Source organism: Haemaphysalis longicornis, unplaced genomic scaffold (genome assembly GCF_048455015.1).
Source record: "Haemaphysalis longicornis isolate Haplotype H1 unplaced genomic scaffold, Haemaphysalis longicornis Haplotype H1 scaffold_7, whole genome shotgun sequence".
In the NCBI taxonomy this organism is placed as follows: domain Eukaryota; kingdom Metazoa; phylum Arthropoda; class Arachnida; order Ixodida; family Ixodidae; genus Haemaphysalis; species Haemaphysalis longicornis.
This window is the reverse complement of record NW_027526422.1, coordinates 10,489,928-10,512,631: the sequence shown is the minus strand read 5'-3', so window position 1 is coordinate 10,512,631 and position 22,704 is coordinate 10,489,928. Positions and strand designations below refer to the sequence as shown.

The following is a 22,704-nucleotide window of genomic DNA, read 5'->3' as shown; positions in this document are numbered from 1 at the left end:
CGCTGACTTCGACCTAAAATTTGGACGAATTAGTCACAATGTATGTTTTATTTGTTGTTTTAAATAACTCAGGCAGGTGCTCGGATTGGTTTAGTGATATCGACTTAAATATCGTTTTTTTTCAATGCAAATACACGCATAAAGCCCCAGTAGGTTCTCGTGACTTAAATACCTATAGTTTCGTTTTTTTTTCTCAATGCAAATACACGCATGAAGCCCCACTGGGTTCTCGAGGCCACGCACGGACGACAACAGGTTTTTTTTTATTCCCCAGAAAGGAAAACAGGCAATGATCAACCTATATTGCATAGATATACACAAAAAAACAAAGAAATGCAACTTTTAGTATGAGCGCAATCAAGCCCGCCGTTTCGACGAAATACATTTCAAGGACACTATTTTATTGTTGCAGCACCGTGTACGCAGCTGCATATCACGTCCAGATATTTACATTGACGAAATCTTGTCTGGCGAGGAGATTGCGATGCTCAGGATGTTTCCTCCATGTCGGGATGTCTCAATCCGCGTGCGGGCGTGCATCAAGGCAATCAAAGCGTAAAAAAGCATGATAAAAAGCAACGACCGGAGCGCCCCCACGCGCCGGAATGCAAATAGCAGCCGATGGAGCAGACGACGGGATCAGTCCTCGAGTGAACTAAAATAGTTACGAATGAAGCTTGCAGTTAAACATTACGCTCACATCTTTAGCCAGTTGTAAATTTAGTAACGTCACTGGTTAATATGTTATCAAGATACAGGATTATTAGTTAAAGTGCCCATTTTAGGACTACATTTCGGTAAATTTTGCCAATAAACAACCAAAAAACATCGCATTCGCTATCGTTGCGGAAGATGGTCAAGTCCAGTAATGTGTTCTGCCGTGCGTACGCCTACGCACTGCATGCAGTTTATTGCTGTAAGTCCTCCATGGCTGTAAGCAGGGTCGCGGCGAGCACTTCTCGGGACGCTACGCGCAGGCGCTACTCACGCCGCCCGGCCGGCCCAGCGACCGCAACGCGGCGGCGGTAGAAGCAGCCGCATCACACGCAGCGCCACCAGCGTGGCTAGCGAGGCTAGCCGCGGCCGCGTTGTGGCGGCGTCGATACGTGCGTGGTGTCCCTCCCAGGAACTGGTGTTCTAGGCCGCGAGGCCGAGCAGTGCGTGCTTCTGGGAGCCCTGGCCCCGAGACCGCGCGCGTCTGCCGTCCTCGGAGCAGAGCGCAGGCAGCAGCCGGCGGCGGAGCCGCAGCGGGCAGGAGCCGCGCCGCGGGCGCATGCGCGCTCCAATGGCGGCACCTCGGGCTGCAGCGCTGCACGTAGTGGCCGTGGGTGCTCGTAGCAGGCGGGACGACGCCGCGCCGGGCCGGCTAGGCGGCCAGCTCTGACGCCTTCTCCGATGACTGCAAGCAGTGCCAGTATGGGGTGAGCCAGGGCCCACCCTCTCTCGGCGCTGGGGGGGCCCGAGGCGAGCAACGGCGAGCTGGTCGGGCGAACGAGGGGGGGAAGAAAAAGTAAAAAGGAAGCTTACCTGTCGGGCAGCCCGTTTCCTGTAACCCCTTCTGATCATGCGCGTCTTTGAGGAGAAAAATTGAGCAATAGGTGACTGTCACGAAAACATGGTGCAATACGGGCTTCGGCCGGTATACCTTCTGCGTGCTGGCTTTCCTTCGGGCTCTGCCTGTTCCGAAGACCAGCGTCAAAAATTAAGTGCCGTCCCTTGTTGAGATATGTGCGTGCGTGTGACGTGCGGTCTAAGGAAGTTCGCTGAATCAGGTTAATCTCGCGTAAATGACGTAATGACGGCTATTGAAGACTCGTGAGTGCCCTCTTTGACACTTGTGATTGACTGCTGAGCAGCCTCGCTTGTAAGACTAATTCTGGCGTCCTGGTTACCGTTCTCCGCATGTCAAGTGTGGTAGTGTGGTTAACACCCTAATTGTGTTAAAACTTTGGCTCAATTGTTGAACGTGTAGGCATCAAACAAATGAAAAATAGTTACAAATATTGTAAACAACCTATGACCGAGTTTTAACGACCCCGGTATTTGCGTGTGGCATGTTTTTGCAGACTTGCATACACCAGGAAAAATAGTTGTACAATAAAAAATTTATTAACCACGGAAATAATGCTAGCTATGAATACAAGCAGGGTGTAACTGCAATCATGCATGCTTTGTGAAAAAGTAGACATGTGAAAGTAAAAAAGCAGGTACTTGGGCAGGCGTTAAGTACACCAGCAACACATGCATACTCTTTTACTTGCTGATCACTGTTTAATGTTCCCGTATTATGTACAAAAATATATATCACACTCCTCCAAGATTCTTATTATTCACATGAAAGTATTTGGAGCTCTTTGGTATAATTCAATAGATGGTGTTAGAAAGGAAATTTAATCTAGTCAGATTTAGGTTCATCTAGTTGTTCATGCTATCAGTTCTACCTTGCAGAGGCACAAATAAAGGGAAACGCCTTTTTTTTAGATGTACAAGCGGGAGAATGCTCTTTAGTAACATGCTAACCAGAATGATAGCCAATTCATGGGACCTGCCATTGTAGGCCAGTTTACGGGCTTGCAATGTATGGCTGAAAGGCGCTTGTGGCTGTGACATCATACAAGCTAGACCTATGCTAAAAGAGTAGAAAAGGCTTTACAGGAAAATCAGCCATTTATTGGTAGCAATATATGCTCACTGCAAACTAGTTCTCATCGTCCCATGAAGGCTACGTTGCACGTTGATTCCGCTCCATCCTTCGCGAAAAGAAAGCGGGGTGGGGTGGGTTTAGCAGCCCCTCCCCCCAGCTCCCATCCCGACACGGTGGTGCAAGTCCTCGCTGCAGGGCGTGAATGCTTCTGTCAGGTTTCGAGAGGGTGTGTTTGGGGGCGTGCTGAAGCCACTGATTGCGAACATCCTCATCAGTACTGGGTCGCTTTGGCCCCTGGGAGCGTTCCCCCATCTCACTTGGCCTCAATAGCCTATCCTTCAACCCACTTGTGTATTTGTATGAACGAGATTTGCCATCTTTGAATGGGGCCTTCCCTTTGAGCCATTTTTTGAAACCCCTATCTCCTATTGGCACCACTCCTGCACTCTAGCTGTCTTGCGACGTCTGTAGTTCTGTTTTCGCATAGAGCCTTGAACATTTATTAAGTCACTTTTGTAGTGTTGCCCTTGTAACCTTCACTTATTTCTGCTAAGATGTTGTTCGTTCTTGGTTTTGCACATGTGCGCCTTAACCCCTTATACCCATGTACACCTTCCTGTTCCCTGAGTATGCTGTCCTGGTTCCGTATGTAGTTTTACATAGAGCTCCCTACAAAGAGTGACCTGAGATTTCGCGCCATAGGCCCAACAGGGCATTAAGAAATGTGGGCTCTGAAACTGTTACTTCATTTCCAAAGTCTCCAATGCCATCAGACTGTAAAGAGCTTGAATGAATTGAATGAATTGTTTTAGCCAGGGGGGAAAAACGATAGAAACTTGACCATCTTATGCTGCGGTCCTCTTGGAAACTGTCTGAAAGAGTGAAACCCACCATTTCAACTTTGTTATGGTGTTGTTACCGTATTTTCTGGTCTATAAATCGCACTTTTGTATAAGTCGCACCTCCCTCAAAGCAGCAGTTTTTCCGGAAAAAACGTATATAAGTCGCATTGGTGTATAAGACGCACCGGTGTACAAAACGCACTTGTAAATCAAGTAAACTCATAGAGGATCAGTTCGTTAGTGTGGCAAAAGTACATGGTTGCGCAGACGCCGCCTCTGAATGCACCCCGCGGTAAGCAGTGCTAGACACGTGCATCTATCATCCCAATTCTAGGCAACTAACTTCTCAAAAATGGTTTATTGATACAAACAGATGGCATGTACTTACAGACGGCGTTTAGGCAAAACCGCCGAAGCCTTCTTCCTCTGACTCGCTAACAAATAATTCATTCATTTAGACCATAGAACTGTGTCTTAACGTGCACTGACATCAGGCAGCACACAGGCACTTTTTCGAGGGTGGACCACGCGCAGCCACCACGTACCAAATTCATTCCATACATAAGGCACCAACGAAAATTTCAGAAAAAAACCGTGACTTATACACCGGAAAATATGGTAGTTGTTGTGTTTCGACTTAAAAAGCGCAGTCTCAAACACAAGTGCTCCAGGTTTACTTTTAATGTGCCGCATGTGAGGTTCTCAATATCTGTGTGTGCTTCAGTAAGCTGTGATGAATGCAGCAGAAATGCAATGCTAACTTGAAAGTCTGCCTAAAAGCAAATTCAGATGTTTGTGCCCTAAAAATCATGGTGCAAAACAGGATGGGCAAAGTTAAGACTGCCAAAGCTAAAATTGTAGTTGTAAATAATTTGTGTGCTACTTTGTACAAACTGCTCGATGTGTAAGTGCCACATTGCTATTTTACACAGCCTGTTTGACACATTAAGTTTCACATTATGTGCCCAAGTTATGGACAAGAAATATAAAGATTTTGTTTGCAAATTCAGTTTATGGTGCCAAATCATTGATTCTTTACAGTTCATTGATCGGAAATCACGATTGTCTCGGGGTATGCCTGCCATGCCTGTCATGGGTGCCCAGCTTTTGGGTTTAATCTTTCCCTTTTGTAAAGCAAAAGAAAAAAAGCAATTAAGACAGATAGGTGCAGAAAACTGTCACAAAATATAACAAAAACTTTTCAGTTGACGAGCAATAGTCCATTTACCTTCACATTTGCCTGTGCATACCTCTAAACGTGCCTTAACTGCTGTGGTGGCTCAGTGGTGAAGACATGGTGCGTCTGGCCCTTTGGACACTGGTTCAGTCTTGCTTTCCTGGCGGAAGCAAAAATGGAAGTTCCCATGTGTAGAGATTTGGGTGCACATTAAAGATCCCCTGATTGTCTAGATTAATCTGTTTTGGTGCACGTTAAAAATCGCAATGTGGCCTAAATTAAGCTAAAGCCCTAAAGCTAAAGCTAAAGCCCTAAAGATGTAGCTTCAGCTCGTGAAACCCCCGAAATCTGAGTCTTTTATTACGTACAGAGGGCAAGGGGTCAGTGAGTGACAGCGTATTTGATATGCCCATTTCCAACATTCAGTTTTAAAGCTGAAAAACTTTTCGTCTTGGAGCCAGTGCTGCCATCTATCCTAGCACACCATAGATGAGTCCAGGAAGCTCACAGTGTCTGAATGGTAATGGACAACCGTACTGCACGAGGCATTTTAGCCAGGAATTTGCTATTTAAAATGTTTTGCAGCATATCGCTCTGCATTCGAGGTTCTGTAAAGTGGGTGGCAGAGATCAGTGACGTATCAATGTATGTGCTTGGTGGGAAGGTCCTTACAAGCACGCGGTAGACATAATAATGGGAGCGTTAGAGCCCGTTACCTCATAGTTAAGAGACGAAGAAGAGTGCAGAAGATGTGACTAAGAAGGAGGCTACACACACACTGTGAGTGTGGACTACCACCGAAGGCATTTGTTTGCTGTATGGCAATATACATAGAGGAGCTGCGTTCTGATGAGCATGGAATCAGGCCAACATGCATTAGAATGTTTTTTTTTGTTGTTGTTGTTTCTGGGGTAAAAGTAAGAAATTTTGCTTCAGTGTACACTATCTCTTTCAGGGACTAAAGGGGTGCTAACAATACAATCGGGATCTCTCTCGAAAACTTCTCATGGTCAGAAAAAGCGCTGATCACAGTAGCACTTCATGGACAGCGTTCTGTCAACTCCTACTCTGACTCTGGACTCCACGTACAAATGTTCACATATGAACCAGTGTTGTCATTCATACTGCTTGCCACATGACAGTACTCTGATTTTTCCCTCTGACGCTTCGGTCAGCGTTAACATAACGCTCGTGTAAGGCGCTCCGCTTTTTCGCACAGATAGACACTGTCCTAATTAGAGAAACGGTAAGGAAGGGAGTGAAGTGTTGGGTGACCATGTCGGGTCATGCGTGGTTTTTGCCACAGCGAGGTGCATTGTTGTTCGTGCACATCTTGCATATTTTATTAGGAATCGACAAGGCGGGCAAGCTTCCTATAGCTGGAATGGTGAACGGATGTGGGGGTTCACGGCCCGTGCTGTTTTTCCAGCTTTGTGGACGTGATGCCTTCCCCGTGCAGGGAGCAGCCCATCTTTTCCACGAAAGCGCATGTGTTCCACATCGACCCGAAGACCAAGCGGTCCTGGATCCCAGCCAGCAGCCAGGCGGTGAGCGTGAGCTTCTTCTTCGACTCGAGCCGCAGCCTGTACCGCATAATCAGCGTGGAAGGCACCAAGGCGGTCATCAACTCCACCATCACGCCCAACATGACCTTCACCAAGACCTCCCAGAAGTTCGGCCAGTGGTCCGACATCCGGGCCAACACCGTCTACGGCCTTGGCTTCGGCTCGGAGGCTGACCTCAATAAAGTGAGCCCACGCTCTGAAGCTCTCGCTGCGTCAGTCTATGTGCTTTCCCAGCAGGGCTCTGTGCAGTTTGCTTTGATGTGAAACAGGGTGAGCATGGGGCGCTGACAATGCATAGTCGGGGTATGTACACGGCTGCACGTTTGATTCCCGGCAGCTCTTTTATTTGTGCGTAGTCAGAATTTTCTCGCATGTCAAAGATGCCCCAGTGATCTAAGTTAATTTGCAGCCTCCTTCACAACAGTTGCCTTTATGGTAGTAAGGAAAGTGTGGCTTAGCCAACGGGAGTGCCTTGTGTGGAAGGAGATTGCCACTGTGCGGCTTCGGCTCAGTGTTTTGACGGGATTGAGAGGCTGACGCTTTGCCCGCCCTTGGGATCCGCTCGCAGACTGAGCCTCTGCCCCCGCGTGTGCCCCTTGCAGTTCATTGAGAAGTTCCAGGAGGTGAAAGAGGCGACCCGGCTGGCCGCGCAGAAGGCGGGCAACAACGGTGTGGCCGTGCGGCCGGCTGCTGAGGGGGAGGCGCCTCCCACTGCCGCTGCTGCTCCGGGCGGGGGTGGGGAGCTGCACGGCGGCGGCAGCGGCAGCAGCCCCAAGCACCAGCCGGCCAAGGCGTCGCTGCCGCAGACGACGGCAGAGGCGCAGCTGCGCTATGAAAACGATAGGCTCAAACTTGCGCTGGCACAGAGCTCGGCAAACGCCAAGAAGTGGGAGGTGGAGCTGCAGACGCTCAAGAACAACAACGGCCGGCTCACGTGCGCCCTGCAGGAGAGCACCGCCAACGTCGAGGAGTGGAAGCGCCAGCTGCAGGCCCTCAAGGAGGAGAACGCCGCCATGCGCGCCCGCATGCTCGACCTCGAGGCCTCCGGCCAGGGAGGGGGCGCAGGGGGAGGAGACGGGGGGTCGGCGGCCCCCGAGCTGCGCCGGGAGCTGGCCGCCCTGCGGGCCCGCGCCGACCTGCTCGACCGGGAGAACAAGCAGAAGGAGAAGGTGCGTCGACCGCGCCTTCTGGGTGTTACGTTGAGCGTTTTACGAACTACATCTGCGGGCTGACTGCCCCGGCAAAGAGAGCATCCGCATGGCGTACCGGCAGGGTGGATTGCGAACGGGCTGACCGGCTGAACTTTCAAACATGAAGGCCTAATATAAGTTCTCTTTGGCTTCGTAAACATTTTGAAGCCCACAAACCTGCATGAAACGTTTTAGCCCTGCGAGAACTCGTCTCCCACATGCCGGGCAGGCTCAGGGGGATGCGGGCAGGGTAGCGTAGCGAGTGGCAATGGCATAGTGGATGGGGCTGCGACTACAGCACGCCACTGCTCACCAGAGCGCCACTTTCCGCAAAAAGTCCGCGTGCGTGGAAAAACCTGGCAGTGAGGACTAGAATTGCTGAAGTAAGAGTCATCTGCACAGCTAGTAAAAGCGGCAGTTAAGTGTGTGTCATGATGGCAAGTGTAAGCCTTTCCCCAGAAGGGGTGACTGGCTGCGTCAGATGCTTTGAAACCGTTGCGATAGGCACCCCTCTCGCTATTGGTGCTTATGCTTATTGGCGCTGCTTCATACCATGGTCCGCCGTCATGTTCAAAGTGAGAAAGGCTCCTGTGAATTGTTGGACTAAGAAAGCCTTGGTCTGGCAGTGGCCAACGCAAACTGGTGACATGCTCTAAGTGATACGTGACTGCGGTCTGAAACAGCGATTTTGTCTGTCGTGTGGATTCACCTTAACAAGCTATATGTCTCTAGGAAGGGAACAACTTAACAGGGAACGCATATAGTGCTTAAGCGCATCCAAGTGACTGTCATCATCTCTTTTTGCAGCTCATGGCTGTTTGCAGCATGTTTTCTCTTGAGACTACTTTCTTTACAGCCAAATTGTACGGGTTTCACAGGGAGCACTGTGAGCAAATGTTTTGAGCTGTGTGTTGGGGCTTGTTATATCGAAAAATTGAGGACGCCGCTAAAAAATTAATCCGCCAATTGTGATTGTCGCACGAGTGACAAACAGGAACGGGGTGAGCTACAGTTCCTGAATATTGCCGTGAACCATGCATTGGGTTTGTTTGTTTTGGTTTTGCCAACCGGCTGTGCCGCGCTGTGTTATCTGTGTTATCCAAGTGCCAAGTGAAGCGTGTGTTCTATTCTTTATTTTTTGTGCCGCACGTGTTATCTCCTTTGATAGTGAGATTGTCGAACTAACGTCACCTGTCTAGAGTAATCTTCTTTGATCTACAGTGTTCTGGATGTAATTCGACGGTTCGAGAAACACTCGCGCCGAGAGATAAATGCCCGCAGAGCAGGCGCGGCAGTATTTGATTTGCCGACACTCGCCTGCGCATGTCACTTTGTTGACTGCTGCTTCGCCGCCTGTGTATATTCTTTGAGTTGTTAGGGGAGCACTAGTTTGCTCATAAACTTGTTTTTCCTTCAAGACAACTGCGTCATATTTGGCTTCGTGACGATATTCACATCTCTGCTAAAGCTGAGTAAGTGTCAGTACACCCCACACTTGGAACTTCTTGGACGTGCAGTACGGGGAAAGAACCAGGGTGTAGCTTTGCTCGGAATGGAGCTGTACCACGGTCGCTCTGTCTCCCTCATGCAGGAGCTGGAGGCGCTGAAGCGCAAGCTGGAGGACCAAACGCCGGGCAAGGCAGACGAGAGGCTCAAGGTGAGCTTGCACTGCACTTGGCCTTCCTTGTGCTAGAGAGGCTGGAAGTGGGCTTTGTAGCTGGATAAGTTGTCCTCAAGGGTGCACGGAATTGTGTTTGACTGTTCATGTCTTAGGCTGTTTTGGAAGGATCGTGATCGTGGAAGTAGACCTGCTTGCCTCTCGAGGCAAGGGGGTCTACTAGCTTTTGAACTTTAGAGGAAAAGGAAGTGACGCCGAATGGGGGTGCTGGGGAGGATTTTATGCGTATCTCATCCGTTTGGTGAGGCTAGCACTCTTGTACAACAATGTGACAAGATAGGAACTAGTGACCATCGTCATGGAAGTGATTGGAGTTTATAATGGCCTCCACTTGCGTGAGGATGGCAACTCTCGTCGCACATTGTTGTACGAGAGTCTTTTTCAGTGCCCAACAGATAACAAGAGACTCGTAAAATGCCCCCCACCCCGGTGCTCCGTTCCAGGCCCTGCTGTCCGACAACGAGATGCTCAAGGCAGCGACCCAGCGGCTGCAGGATCAGCTGGTGGTGTCCCAGGGCCGGCAGGCAGCCTGGGAACAGCTGGCTCAGCGGCTGGCCCACCGGCTGCACGACCTCCGCGACATCCAGCACGAGCTGGCCAGCCTGCTTGCGACCTCCTGACCCCTGCCGCCCCCCCGCCCCGGCTGATGATGACTCGGTGGTGGCCGCTCCCTCCCCGCCTCCCCAGTATGTGGGGCGGGCCGTCGTCTCTGTCGATGGCTGAAGAAGAAGCGGACACGGCGACGCTTCCACGGGCAGCTTCCATATACTGCACCATCCGGGTGTGGCAATGTGCGACCCTTTAGAATGTCGAGTGTTCTTCGTGTCAACAGGGCCCGTCACTAGACTGTCTGACCTCCGAGGTACACGCTGGTGCTGTGGGAACAGCCCCCTCCTTGTTGACCGGTCCATGACTCGCTCTTAACTGCCCTCCCCCCACCCCCGGATGTGTACTACGTGCATTTTCTAGCTTGTGCTGAGCAGCACACGGTCGGTGCCATTGGTGAAACTTTCCCCCATGTCTGCGTACTCCCGTAGCAATCTTGAAACTAACAATTACCGTCATTGGGTGGAAACTGCGCGGGCAGTTTCACAAACTACGTTGTGGGGATGCGTCACAAAAGCGCAGTGTTCCGAAAGGGCAGCTCTTTTTACCCCAGCCTGAAATGTTTTTCAATGTGTCGCGCTTACGTTGCTTGCGATGAGTTCTCATTTTTTTAGCTGCGGAAACGGAGCATGAGGCATTTCTTTTAAATATGCAGCGCTTTTACGGTGGCGTTTTGGATCTGAACTGCACCACCACTGAGACTTGGGAGCAAGGCTTTGAATGCAGCAGCCTGCTCTGACACAACGCGTGCAGAACAGAAGCTGTAGTGTACCAGAATCTCACTCGCCTTTGTTCGAAAAGCTACGCTCCGAGACGTTCGCATTGTGCTAGCTTACACATGTAAAGACGTGGAATGCAACGGAGCATTTCCTTTTAAAATGTACAGATAAAGCTAATCCTGTCCAGGAATGGAATTGTTGGGCTTCCCGGGGACTGCCATGGACTGGTAAATCAAAGAGGTCCCCTGAGGCAGCTTCACCGTGTTTTACAGTGCAAGGCAGCGCAAGGGATTGCTATAGGAAAACTATGTCAATTTTTTTTTTGCGGGACGAAGGCGGAGAAGCATAATATTCCAGGGCTCCCCTCAGTTGGACTGTAGTCGGGTATTTACTCTCCTGAAGCAAGCGCACCAAAGCGGGTCTACAGTTTCCTGGGTGGTCTCCTGTGCACATTGCGTTTGTCTTTTCTCAGAACAAAAGAAGGCAGCAAAGTAAGTTAGGAAGTTTCTTAGTCATATGTGCTACCGCTCTCGGCGCATAGCAAGAAGAAAAAAATTACCGCTGCATAATCTATCCTCAGAACAAAGCTCTTCGACATACCAACACCTATCTCAGCCAATGTGTTGGTGTCAAGAGCACAAGATCTGCTGTAAGCTGTGTGTATCACTTGCAGCTGGAAAGAATCTCTCTTTTGAGTTTGCGTCAAGCGGGCTTGTCGATGCAATCTCGGACATGTAGACAGGTACACAATTTTTGTGACGATTTTAACTTCTACTTCATTCCTGCGTGAATGGGTAACGTACCTTCTTCGCTGTCAAGTGTGTACAGTATCAAAGAATAAAAGAATGTCCTGAAACTTGCCGTTTGGTCTGTCTTATGTTGCGGGCTTGAGTGAACCAGTGCACTGTTTCTCGTCTTAGCAAACTGGTGTTGTGCTTTTGGTGCCGTGTTCTGTGTAGAAGTTTTTCCACTTGTTTCTTTTTTAGACCCCGTGTCGTCCCCGACTTCGAGCTTATTCTAGAAACCCAGGTTTATGGTATGCTGCAGCCACTATCGTTGATAAGCAGACATTCTAATACAGCAGCTTTGTCATAATACCCATCCAGGAGGCAGAAGCATCGTAGAGAATGTGGCGTTAGCCCTTTGCTTCTGAGCTGGTACCACACTCTTTGCCGATACATCAAGCTTTCTCGTGCTTTTTGGGGGCGAGGTCTAGCATGTCCAAGCATTTAATTTCGATGCCTCAACAATTTTGCTGTCTGCCTGCATTAGTGTAATTGCCTCCACAGCCATGTTTTTTCATTTGCCATGCATGAAATTTTCTAGCTCTGTTGGTCCTGTATTCTCTTGGTAGACCGTTCTCTACAGTAAAGATTTTTTGCATGACCTCACCTTCCCTGATTCTTGATGAGGCTAGAAGTGCAAAGTGGGATTGCAAACAACTGGACACATTTATTGCAACAATACTCACAATAGTTTATTTTTGAGACAATTGCGAAGCTGTGTTTTGCTAAGAGTTCTGTATATTTCTTTCAGTGTTTCAAAGCCAAACTTTGCTGGATGGTGTGGATGACTGCCATACATACATATATAATATATATATATATTATTTTTTCTTAGGTTGCTCCTATGTAAATGTTGCTTTTTCAATTAACAGAGGCAGCTGGAGTAGTCCCCGCTTCAGCTTGTGTTGTAATAAATCTTTTCATGAACTGTGTGACAACTTTTGTCATGTTGTGATTTTTGTTAATTTGATATGCTTTGTTGTTTTAAGGTGATTTTTTTTTTATTACTGAGGCTGCAATAAATATGTATTTCATGTCACAATTCTTACGTGATATATTGATGCCATTATGCCTGTGTTGAGCGCTTTAATTATGCCTACATCTAAGAAAATGCTTCTCAAAATTGGGGGGGGGGGGGGGGGGCACCTTGACATAAAGGTTCAATTTGCTTGAATACTAAGGAATTCAGTAATGATTTTGATTGATAGAGGAAACTATGGGTTAAAGCTGCATAGCACAGCAGCTTGACATAATCCCACGGCTTCCTCTGCAAAGCAGACAGTCGGTGTATGAACTGCAATGAGAAAGTCATTTGGGTAGTGCCTGTCAAATGCAGTGTGATTAACACCGTTTCATAGCTCGCAGCCACATGGAAGATCACGAGAGTCAACGTGAGGCTTGGATCCAGCTGTTTCGAATCCGGCCTGACCCACCAACCATCCCGCCATGAGTGTGGAGTCTGTGATCGCATTCACGTTGCAGTTTCTCGTATGTGCTTGTATTGCCAGCCCTGCGTGGACCCAGTGTCTGCAGTAGGCAATAAAGCGCTAAATAGTAACGGGGGTTTGGTTCTGCTCAGGCGACATTGGGTCATCATCAACAGCCTATTTAGGTCCACTACAGGACGAAGGCCTCCCCCATTGACCTACACCTGCTGCTGCCCGAGTGCATTCTTGGCCTCCGAATTTTCTTATTTCGTCTCTGCATCTAAGGGTTAATGGCCTTCCCCTTCTTCTGGTCCCGTTTCTCGGTACCTATTCTGTACCCTCTTGGTCCACCTATGGTCAGTTCATCTCGCTACCACTCCCTCCACATTCGATCTCGTTCTTTTGATGAAAGGAAAGAAATTGAATTAATTTGAAAACTCGTCCTGGAGCTCCAGCGTGCGAGATGACTTACGGGGTGGCAATGGGCTTCCCACAAGGCATTCTGTGAGCCTTCTCATTCCAAGTGCTGCAGGAGTTTATGTCACTTCCTGTTGTCTGTTGTGAACTGATTCGACTTAAAACAGGTTGATGACCTATTACTGTATTTACACCATCGTAGGTTGGCCGATTTCTTTAAATTTGAAAACCTGAAATTGGGCAGTCGACCTACAATCAAAACTTAAAACTTGTACCACCAGCGATAACAAGCCAAATGAGAAGTCGGAGATGCAACAGCATAGTTGCGACAGGGCATTTGCTTTCAGACTTTACCTGTTGCGAATAGTATAGTTATTCCGAATGCTTGTTCACAATACTTTTCTTTACTCTTACTGGGCTCACATGGGATGACGACATGCTGTGGGACTGCAGCAGCCACAGCCACAGCCACAGCACTCGTGAAGACACTAGAGAGGACAAGCTGTATGTAGGTCAGGCGACTAATATATTTTCGTTTTATATGCGCCCGTGTTTTCTGTATTTTCGTTTCTTAATTTTTTTGGCGGGCGTTGTGGAAGGGGTCGACCTTCATTTGAGTCCACCTACATTTGTGTTTTACATGGGACGTGGTTGAGCTAATGCATGTATTCTTCAAATACTCGAGCATTGTTGGGCGAAATGTTCCTTCTTAAAATTAAAAAAATAAACCTTTCTTTGTTGTCGTGAGGCAAGTGACATCAATTGTTATTTGAACCCCATGTGCATTCAGTTTGTATACCTTCAATGCATTCTTTTATTGCGTGTAAAAGTGCAGTTTATAAGGCGTGGTGGGCGCAAGGAACGTGTACGACTGTCAACTTGTGCGAAAATTCTTTCTTGCACCTGGCACGTGATGCCTTTATTGTTTCATTACAACAAATACTTTAATCATCCACTGATTAACATTTTTATTATTTAAGAAGATCCTAGTGAGGCAAGGATGAGACATAACGACCTGATTTCGCGTTTCCAGTTAGCTGCCGCTTACGACATGTGCACCTACTATTTATGGCAATCGAGAGATATTGTGGACCTAAATAAGCTCTTGCGAACAAGTTCTTGGCAGTCTCTTTTAGCAAAATGCCCATGCCCATCTTCGGAGCTTGGTTCCTGGTTTTACCCATGTCCAACCAAAGGTAAATTGGTTACGGCAGGGACGTGTGGTTTTCTTTAGACCGTTACAGTAAGGGTCCGCACAGGGGGACATATTGTACTCTGCAGGCCGTAATCGAACCGGCCGTGATGCCACAGCACATGCCCTAAGGCCCGTCAGATGGGAACCAGAAACACGAATTACCATGACTGTATATATTACAGAATTATTAGTAGCGAGCCAACAAAGATCCTATCAAATCAGTGTCCTGATGAAGCGTTATCTTGAACTGCGATCCCAGCTCACACTCTAGGGCCCTGTCACAATGCACTGCTCTGTGGGGAGAACACAAAAGACGAATAATTTAATACTTGCAAAAACAGCATACCTATCATCTCTAGCCTATGCACGTGAGCGTGCATACACGTGAATACACACAGTTCCCACCCCACTCAGAGGGGGTACTTTTTTCATTTTTTAAGGTGAAAGCTCTCTGCTTCATGGAACGCGTGAGATGCAAAAAATCGTTATGCGATACACAGAATCGTCCAAAATATGCTGAAGTTGCACAAGTCGGGGAGCGTGAGCTCGGGATCGTGCACAAGGAAATGGAAACAGCAGTGCAGGAAAAGGGTTGGAGGAGGGCTCTGAAAAAAAAATTTGTGAAGCTTGCACTAAGTCGCGCAAGGCTTGAACCATTCACAAGTCATTTCATGAGTTGTTTCATAAGCAATTCATAAGTTTTCTACAAAATTTTGTTGAACTGTGGGAGGTCCTATACAGGACAAACCGGAGGACGTCTTAACGTGCGGCTGCGAGAGCACAAGATTTGATTGATTGTAGGGTTTAACGCGCCGACGCAACGCAGGCGATGAGGCGCGCCGTAGTGGAGGGCTCCGGGTTAATTTTGACCACCTGGGGATCTTTAACGTGCGCCGAAATCTCGTACACACGGGCGTTTTTGCTTTTCGCCTCCATCAGAAAAGCGGCCGCCGCGGCCGGGAATCGAACCCGCGACCTCGTGCTCAGCAGAGAGCACAAGAACGCATCTGCGAAGTTACAAGCACCTGAAAATTTGGTAGCCCACTGCAAAAAATGCAAATTCGAACCACAGTTCGAAGAAACGTTAGCCAGCCATCGGTGCTTATTCTAAGGAGCAAGGAAATTGAACTTTTCCAGAAAGACGTGCCTCGTGTGACTGTGAGTGAGAGAGAGAAGGAGGAAGGCGCATGTGACAAGTTCTGCGTGAGACCGCGAGAAAAAGAGTGACAGTTACAACTATCAAGGACGAACACAGATAGGGTTTTGTGGTGGTTTTGAGTGATTTCTTGGTGTTTTGGGCGGGCGCAACGCGCAAGCTTGGAAGACGCCGGTCGCTCCTCGTAAGGCACATGCTCACGTGCGCGGTAAACGGCTGGAGTAACTATGACCTTGAATTTTTTTGGCGGCGCCGGAAAAGGGAAACGGCTGCGCCAAGGGAGGGTAGGTCACTGCCCACTGCCGCGCACGTGCAATACAAACAGGATGCTCTTGGCGATGTCTAGTGAGCGCAGCAAGCATGGAGCTTGGTCGGGTGCTGCCTAAAGGGCTGGTCATGGTGGCGGGCGCGGCAGCAAATTGGCAAAGAAGGCCCAACTAAGGTTAACATTGTTAGAAAAGTTCTAAGCACCTCCCGTAATTTTTTTCGTCTAGGCTAACAAATCCACATGGTATGAAACTCGATGACAGCCGCTAAATACGGCTACATAATGCTCACCAAGCGGCTAAGCAACATAAATTTTAGAGGAAAAAGCATGGGAAATAGTACCGTTTTGTAAATGGCGCTTGTAAGCCTACCGGTTCTACAGCCGCTACTGCGCTCTAGACTACGCGGCCCGACTCTGATTGAATGCTTTCGGATCAAAGGCTAAACTTTACCTGATGTTTTAGGACACTAGTCATCAGGCAACAATAATAATTTCACTGTTTCGGTTTCGAACATAGAGGGTTTCGATCGTGTTGATGATGATAACGCACGCAGGCGTTTCCACTGTTTATGCGTTTTGCTTGTTCCGGGCGTGTGTAGACAGACCCTGTGTCAGTCGATGCAATGCTGCTGACTGGTGTAAACAAGCAGCTCGCGCTGAAAACATGATAAGCACACGCGGCACATGTTTGCGAGGTTTGTAGTGTGGTTCCAGTGAAGGCCGGAGCAGCGATCATGGCGTTCAAACAGGTAAGGTGCTCGCGTCGGCGCTGACCCGGGTTCACGTAGCACGGTGCCTTCGCAGTGGCGACGCTTCAACTTCTTCGACAAGGAGGTGGTCAAAGACGGGGAGAAGCTCTTCGACCGGCTACAGGTGGGCGCTCTCTCTCTCGGGCTGCGGCGGCCGTGGCCGAAACCGTGCCGTTTCGCAGGAGCTGAACGTGACGTGCAGTGCCAGCGGCCGGGGACAGCTGGTGCTGGGCGAAGTGGGTGGTCACGTGGTGTGCGTGAACCGGCTACTACAGCTGAGCAGCTTCCGCGCGTACGAGCTCACTGTCGAGTTGGTACAGCAAATGCGCAACCACGCGCTGCTCGTCACCCTCGGGGTGAGCGCTTTTGCCCTTTAGTCGGTGAACTTTTTGTCGCAGAACGCAATGCCGCCAGTTTTCGCTTACATCGAAACTGGGTATTTCGAATTATTGCCTATATCGAAGGACCGAAACAGTGCCTTTTTAAAATCGCACGTAAATGGAAAGGAGTGTTGTGCGTCAACGTCGAATTTTCAATCATCAAAGACAATTCGTATGATTGAATTTTGTGGTGTACTCACCAAAGGGTGCACCTGAAAATGACAATTAAGCCAAAAAGTGTCGACACGTAAACTTTGCAATGTGGCTTTCAGCAATTGCATGCATCTAATGCTGTGCTGGTTACACTGGTGATACGGGGAGAAAAGAGGCAGTGGTTTGTTTCGTTCTCGAAATGTGGATTAATCCACGTAATCCGCATGCAGAATGAATTCGTTCTGCATGCTACTTCTGCAAGCTAGGAGCTGCAGAACTGTTTCTGTAGTTTCACTCACGCTTTTTGTATTCACACACGCCAACCTGCTGCTTTCTGGCCCGCCAGAATCTTGCAATACAACAGTTTTGTTGTTCTTCGTTCTTGTTTAAGGTGGCCCTGGCAGGTGATGTCCTGAGCCTGCCTAATTATCGCCGTTTTTACCAGAGATAGCTGATAGCGTTTTTTAGCAACACTATTCTTACTCTCCCCTTCTCCCCTTGTTAGAACCATGCCTGCTATGTTGATGTACTGTGCTCTGTGGCCCATTGCTGATAAAGATTTCGGAGCAGCACTTTCTTTCCTTCGGCGTGTCTTTCCTGTTCGATCGGTATCTAGAACTTTGCAGAAATGTAGGGAAGCCACAGTAGGTGCTAGTTAAATCTTCCTTTGGTGAAATTTTGTTATTGATATGTCACTAGTCCCAGCAAAAGTTGCAATGTTTATTTGGGTTGAAGTGTATATAGAAATAGCTTCACTATTGCTCACTGCTGCTCCTGTGTCGCAGTAGTACCGCTAGTAACCCTTGTGGAGGTGGATTGCTCTTATGTTTGGTCCGCCGCTAAATCGAGCTCCTAGTTTTATGCCACAAAACACAACACTCCCCACCTGCTAGAGCTGTAGAAGAGGGTCACATTACGGCATATTTATAAGGGAATGTGCGTGCATATGCCCATTATCTGAGCCCTTATTGATTCCTTGGACAACTAGTGGGCCTGAGTATGCGCCTTTTTGACCCACTGTGCAGGCAGACGAGAACGGCATCAACCCCTTAGTCAAGGTCTGGAACCAGGACAAGGTGAACTCTCCTTCACTATATTGTTTAATGTCTTTGGGAGACCTATGCCAGTACTGGCATTTGCGTGCCAGTCGGCTGTCAGCCACTGCATCACTATGCCGATTGGCAAGGACGCTGAACCTTGCCAATTTACTAACTAAATACTCTACTAACTAAACACCACTAAACACCATTTAAGCTCAAGCCATGTTTCCGTTGTTTGTTAGCTGTTGAAGTCAGTTCCTCTTGTATTCCCATACAGTAAACTAAAGAATTATGGTCCTTCCTTTAAAAGAAATATGTTGACAAAGTCTAGAGTGTGTAGGCCATGTTTGCATATTTTTTTTCTTCAGTGGATTAACACGCATTTTTATATGAAAAGAGTGCTTTCAGAAGTGCTATCCACCGTGCCCCGCCCCCTTACTGATTTTGTGACGTCTGCTGTGATGACACACCTAGGTACATAGCCAGAGGGTGTAGGGTCGAGCACTCGAACCCCCCCCCCCACCCCCCTTGTTGAAATTTTTTACAGGCAGCATGTAAGCGAGTGCTAGTGTTCCTCTTGGCAAAAATACTTGCCGCGGTGTCTCAGCGGCTAAGGTGTTGCACTGCTGAGCACGAGGACGCGGGTTCGATTCCCGGCCACGGCGGCCGCTTTTCTGATGGAGGCGAAAAGCAAAAACGCCTGTCTGTTCCACATTTCGGCGCCTGTTAAAAATCCCCAGGTGGTCAAAATTAATCTGTAGTCCTCCACTACGGCGCGCCTCATCGCGTGTGTTGTGTCGCGTGTTAAACCCTAAAATCAGAATCAGAAAAATCATCCTTTTGGCAAAACTCCTCTTTCCCATGACCCATAACGGCCCCTGAGAAAAATTTCTGGCTACAGCCCTGGACACGCGCATGTGCCAGTTCAATGGGTGAAATATTAATGGATTGTGCGCACGTTTGATTTGCCTGAGCTGTGCATGAAGAGAAAGAAAAAGTCGACATAAGCCACTTAATTAGCGAAAATCATACTCCTGGGAATACAGGGATAGCTTCAAATGCATAGGAAATAAGTGTGACCCCATTGTGTTGCAAAAGACGTATGGCATCTTCTTTTCTGAGCTATGAAAATCTTTTGTTGCTTGTAGTACAAAGATACTGAGCTCAGCTCATGTATGTGTTGTAGGTTAGCTGCATAGTTCTCTAAAGCGAGAGTAAATTACATTTAAAACCTTGATGGTAGTTTTCTCGACTAGGCTGTGCCAGAGTAACTGGTTATCCACGTAAGCTCTGTATAATTTCGAGCACAGTTGTAGCAAACAACTGGAGAGCATTCAATTTAGTATTTGCAAAAGAACTGCTCTTTCCCACATCCAGTCGCCATAGTAAGGAAGTTTTGCTTTCTAGAATTCTGTTTTAATGTAGTGAAAAAGAGACATTGGGTTCAGAATGAGTCATTGCTTAACTTGATTTTCCAATTTTGCAGTTCGCACCATTTGTGGGCATGGGTGAAAATTCTGGCTATTGTACATAGATGGGCGTTATGGCCAAGTTAGTCTTGTTCCGGCTGTGCCCCCGTTTTTTGCGCAGGTTGACAAGCATGGGACCCCCCACTGTTGCCGTATTGTGCGTGCGATGGCCGGTACCGTGCCCTCACCGGTAAGTTGCCCAAGGGGCGGTGGCATCTCCACATTACGTACTGATTAATGAGCACCGCTACTGTCAAGTTTTTGCCCTCTCCGGCAGCTGGTCCTTTCGTGCGTGCAGTGCTGCTAGTAAGACAAGGGTGGCCCCTGTGTGTAGCACATTGAGAATCCGGGGCAGATGTGAGTAGCGAGTTCTTTGGCAGCCCTTAGGCCTGATGAAGTCAAGTCCTTCACTAAGACAAACAAAATTCAGAGCGCTCCAGTACAGTGCACCACAAAGCCCCGGTCTAGCTTTGGTCCATTCAACCTCGCAATGCACCCGCCGCGGTGGCTCAGTGGCTAAGGTGTTGCGCTGCTGAGCACGAGGTCGCAGGTTCGATTCCCGGCCGCAGCGGCCGCTTTTCTGATGGAGATGAAAAGCAAAAATGCCCGTGTGTACGAGATTTCGGCGCACGTTAAAGATCCCCAGGTGGTCAAAATTAATCCGGAGCCCTCCACTACGGCGCGCCTCATCGCCTGCGTTGCGTCGGCGTGTTAAACCCTGCAATCAATCAATTGACCTTGCAAGGGATCAGATAGAAACGCCCCCGAAGCAGGAGTGTGCTCTGGCATTGCCTCCTCCCTTAGGCCAAGTCGCTGGCGGTGGACGAGCGGCTGACGCTGATGGCGGTGGGCCTGGAGGACGGGCGGCTGCTGCTGTACCGGGGGGACGTGACGCGGCAGCAGAGCCGCCAGACGGTGGTGCCCCTGGAGGCCGGCTCGGTGAACGCGCTGGCCTTTGCCTCGCACGGCCTGCTCTTCGTGGCCACCGCCGGCCAGGTGCTCTCGCTGGCCCTGGGGCCCCAGGGACAGGCCAGCAAGCAGCTGGTGCTCGATGCCCACGGGTGCGCCCCCCAGTGCGCCGCCCTGAGCTGCGACCAGGAGTTCGTGGTCGCCCGTCACGACGTAGGTGCCGTATGCCTGTTCACTCCCGAGGGGGAAGGTGCTTGGGGGATGTCACAGAAAGGATGGCAATACAATGCCTGGGGGACGAGAATTCAGTGTTGCAGATCAGGGAACCTGCCACGGTAGCTCAGTGGCTAAGGCGTTGCACTGCTCAGTCCAAGGACGTGGGTTCAATCCCGGCCATGGTGGCTGCTGTTTCAAGTTGAGGTGAAAAGAGGAAATGCCCCTTTAACGCCCAGAGCTTGTTAAAGATCCCCAGCCGGTTGAAATTAATTCGGAGCCTTTCGCTACGGTGCGATGCTTGGCCCAGGTGTAGGATAGGTGCAAAAAATATCGTTCAGTTTAGGGACTGAACTCTTGTAGCGGACAAATTTGCTGAAATTGAGTGAAAAAAATGTACTACTTGGGTCAGAAATGGGAGGCAGAGGGCTGTCAAGTGATTGACACATGTAACAGGGACTACCAAGGGACGACTACAAGTAGGGTAAGAAAGGAAACTCGAACAGGGGTTGGAGTGGTGATAGGACACGGAGCAAGGGTAATACAGGACCCGCCGCGGTGGCTCAGTGGCTAAGGCGTTGCGCTGCTGAGCACAGGGTCGCGGGTTCGATTCCCGGCCGCGGCGGCCGCTTTTCGATGGAGGCGAAAAGCAAAAACGCCCGTGTGTACGAGATTTCGGCGCACGATAAAGATCCCCAGGTGGTCAAAATTAATCCGGAGCCCTCCACTACGGCGCGCCTCATCGCCTGCGTTGCGTCGGCGCGTTAAACCCTACAAACAAAGGGTAATACAGGAGGGGAAACAAGGCTTCCTAGCGCGGCCAGATAATGTCACAAGTGTTGTCATAGGTTAAGCTAGTGGCATCTGCCGCGGGTGAAGAGACTGCGCTGCCGCCGCTATCGGCATTTCACTGCAAAGCCACGGAATTGAATTGCGGCTGCTATCATTTTGTCCATCAGGTGCTGCTACCCTCTCCTTCGCCATCACCGCTACGACAGTTTTCCTTGGTTTTCATTGTGACATCTAGTCGCTCACCCGCGCTTGTTGCAATGGGTCGTTTCACCTCCTATATATTCTTGCTCCGTGGGATATGATGAGACAGTAAAATTTGTTGGAAAAAACAAGGGTCAAGATAAATTTAAGTAAAGCCGAAGGAAGTTTGTGCTCCACGCACAAAATAGCACACAAGAAGCGTCATGGATGACACAGAAATTGAATATACAGGTTTGCGGTAATTGCCAGACGTTGATGACAAAGGATAGGAGCAGTTGGGGAAGTTTTTTGGAGAGGCATCTGTCGTGCACTATTGATGCAAACAGGCTGTACCTGATGATGTGTTATCGCAGAATGGTGGCTGTTGAGTGCTTTGGTCCATTGCAGTAGATACTGTCAGCTAGCGTGATGGAACCAACTGCTTTTTGTCTGAGGATACGTCGGAAACGGTGGGCGTGCTGGGCGGTTGTGGGCTCGACTGGGCTGGGCAGAAGCGGAGGGCCCAGCGAACCTTTCTGCACCCGGGCACATGTCGTTGTGATCACTTGTCCTTTGTAAGGCAGAGGTGATTGCTAAGTTATCTGTCACACCTACTTGTCCACTGCAGGGTGCAGCGATTGCCACGTGCTTCTGTTTAGTGCAAACCTTGAATACCACTCTTTCCTCATTTTTACCCCATCCCATTTTCCCTTCCGTCTCCTTGGTATCTCCTGTCGTATTCGTCCCATCGATCACCTTAATTCAGACGGGGGTGTCCTTTGTTCGTATTTATTTTCTGGTCTTTGCTGCCTCCTTGCTACCTCTGAATGTCAGGCATCTTACTTTCCTTTCCATAGCTTCCTGCACACATCTAACTTCATTTAGGGTTGCAGATAAACGGTGCAGTGAAGTGGTTCATTTCTTTTCTTTTTTGACAGTGAAGCTGTTCAGCAAGTCATAATTTTTTTCGTGTCCGCAGTTATACCAAGAAATTGCCAAGCGCGTGCACGTGAGCGCGGCCCTTGTGGCGACCACCCGGCAGTTTAAAAAAGCAAGAAAATGCTTAGCGCTCGTGTGTGCGTGCTTCGCAGTGACCGCCCAGCATCACAGGCGCACTCTTGTCAAGCCAAGCATATCCACTTAAGGCCAA

At 49.0% G+C, this 22,704-nt stretch overlaps 2 protein-coding genes across 3 annotated transcripts in view; both read left to right on the top strand.

Moving 5' to 3' along the window:
- The first annotated feature begins 884 nt into the window (after window positions 1–884).
- Window positions 885–12,248, top strand: LOC144144489 (homer protein homolog 2-like). 2 transcript variants are annotated; one of them, XM_077675947.1, is made up of 5 exons: window positions 885–1,421; window positions 6,123–6,411; window positions 6,831–7,397; window positions 9,010–9,075; window positions 9,540–12,248. In XM_077675947.1, exons 1-5 carry the CDS (start codon window positions 1,396–1,398, stop codon window positions 9,714–9,716), a joined length of 1,125 nt encoding a protein of 374 aa, XP_077532073.1. In that variant the 5' UTR covers window positions 885–1,395; the 3' UTR covers window positions 9,717–12,248. The 2 variants fall into 2 exon arrangements, with proteins under 2 accessions (XP_077532073.1, XP_077532074.1); XM_077675948.1 differs by lacking the exon at window positions 885–1,421 and adding an exon at window positions 1,572–1,815.
- A 2,936-nt stretch (window positions 12,249–15,184) lies between these two features.
- Window positions 15,185–22,704, top strand: part of Vps11 (vacuolar protein sorting 11) — a 33,400-nt gene continuing 25,880 nt past the window's right edge. Inside the window, exons 1-6 of the mRNA XM_077675946.1 lie at window positions 15,185–16,418; window positions 16,474–16,542; window positions 16,601–16,774; window positions 17,977–18,027; window positions 19,582–19,650; window positions 20,265–20,582. Coding sequence (XP_077532072.1) covers window positions 16,404–16,418; window positions 16,474–16,542; window positions 16,601–16,774; window positions 17,977–18,027; window positions 19,582–19,650; window positions 20,265–20,582 — 696 coding nt within the window. The 5' untranslated portion in view covers window positions 15,185–16,403. The remainder of the gene's footprint in view (window positions 16,419–16,473; window positions 16,543–16,600; window positions 16,775–17,976; window positions 18,028–19,581; window positions 19,651–20,264; window positions 20,583–22,704) is intronic.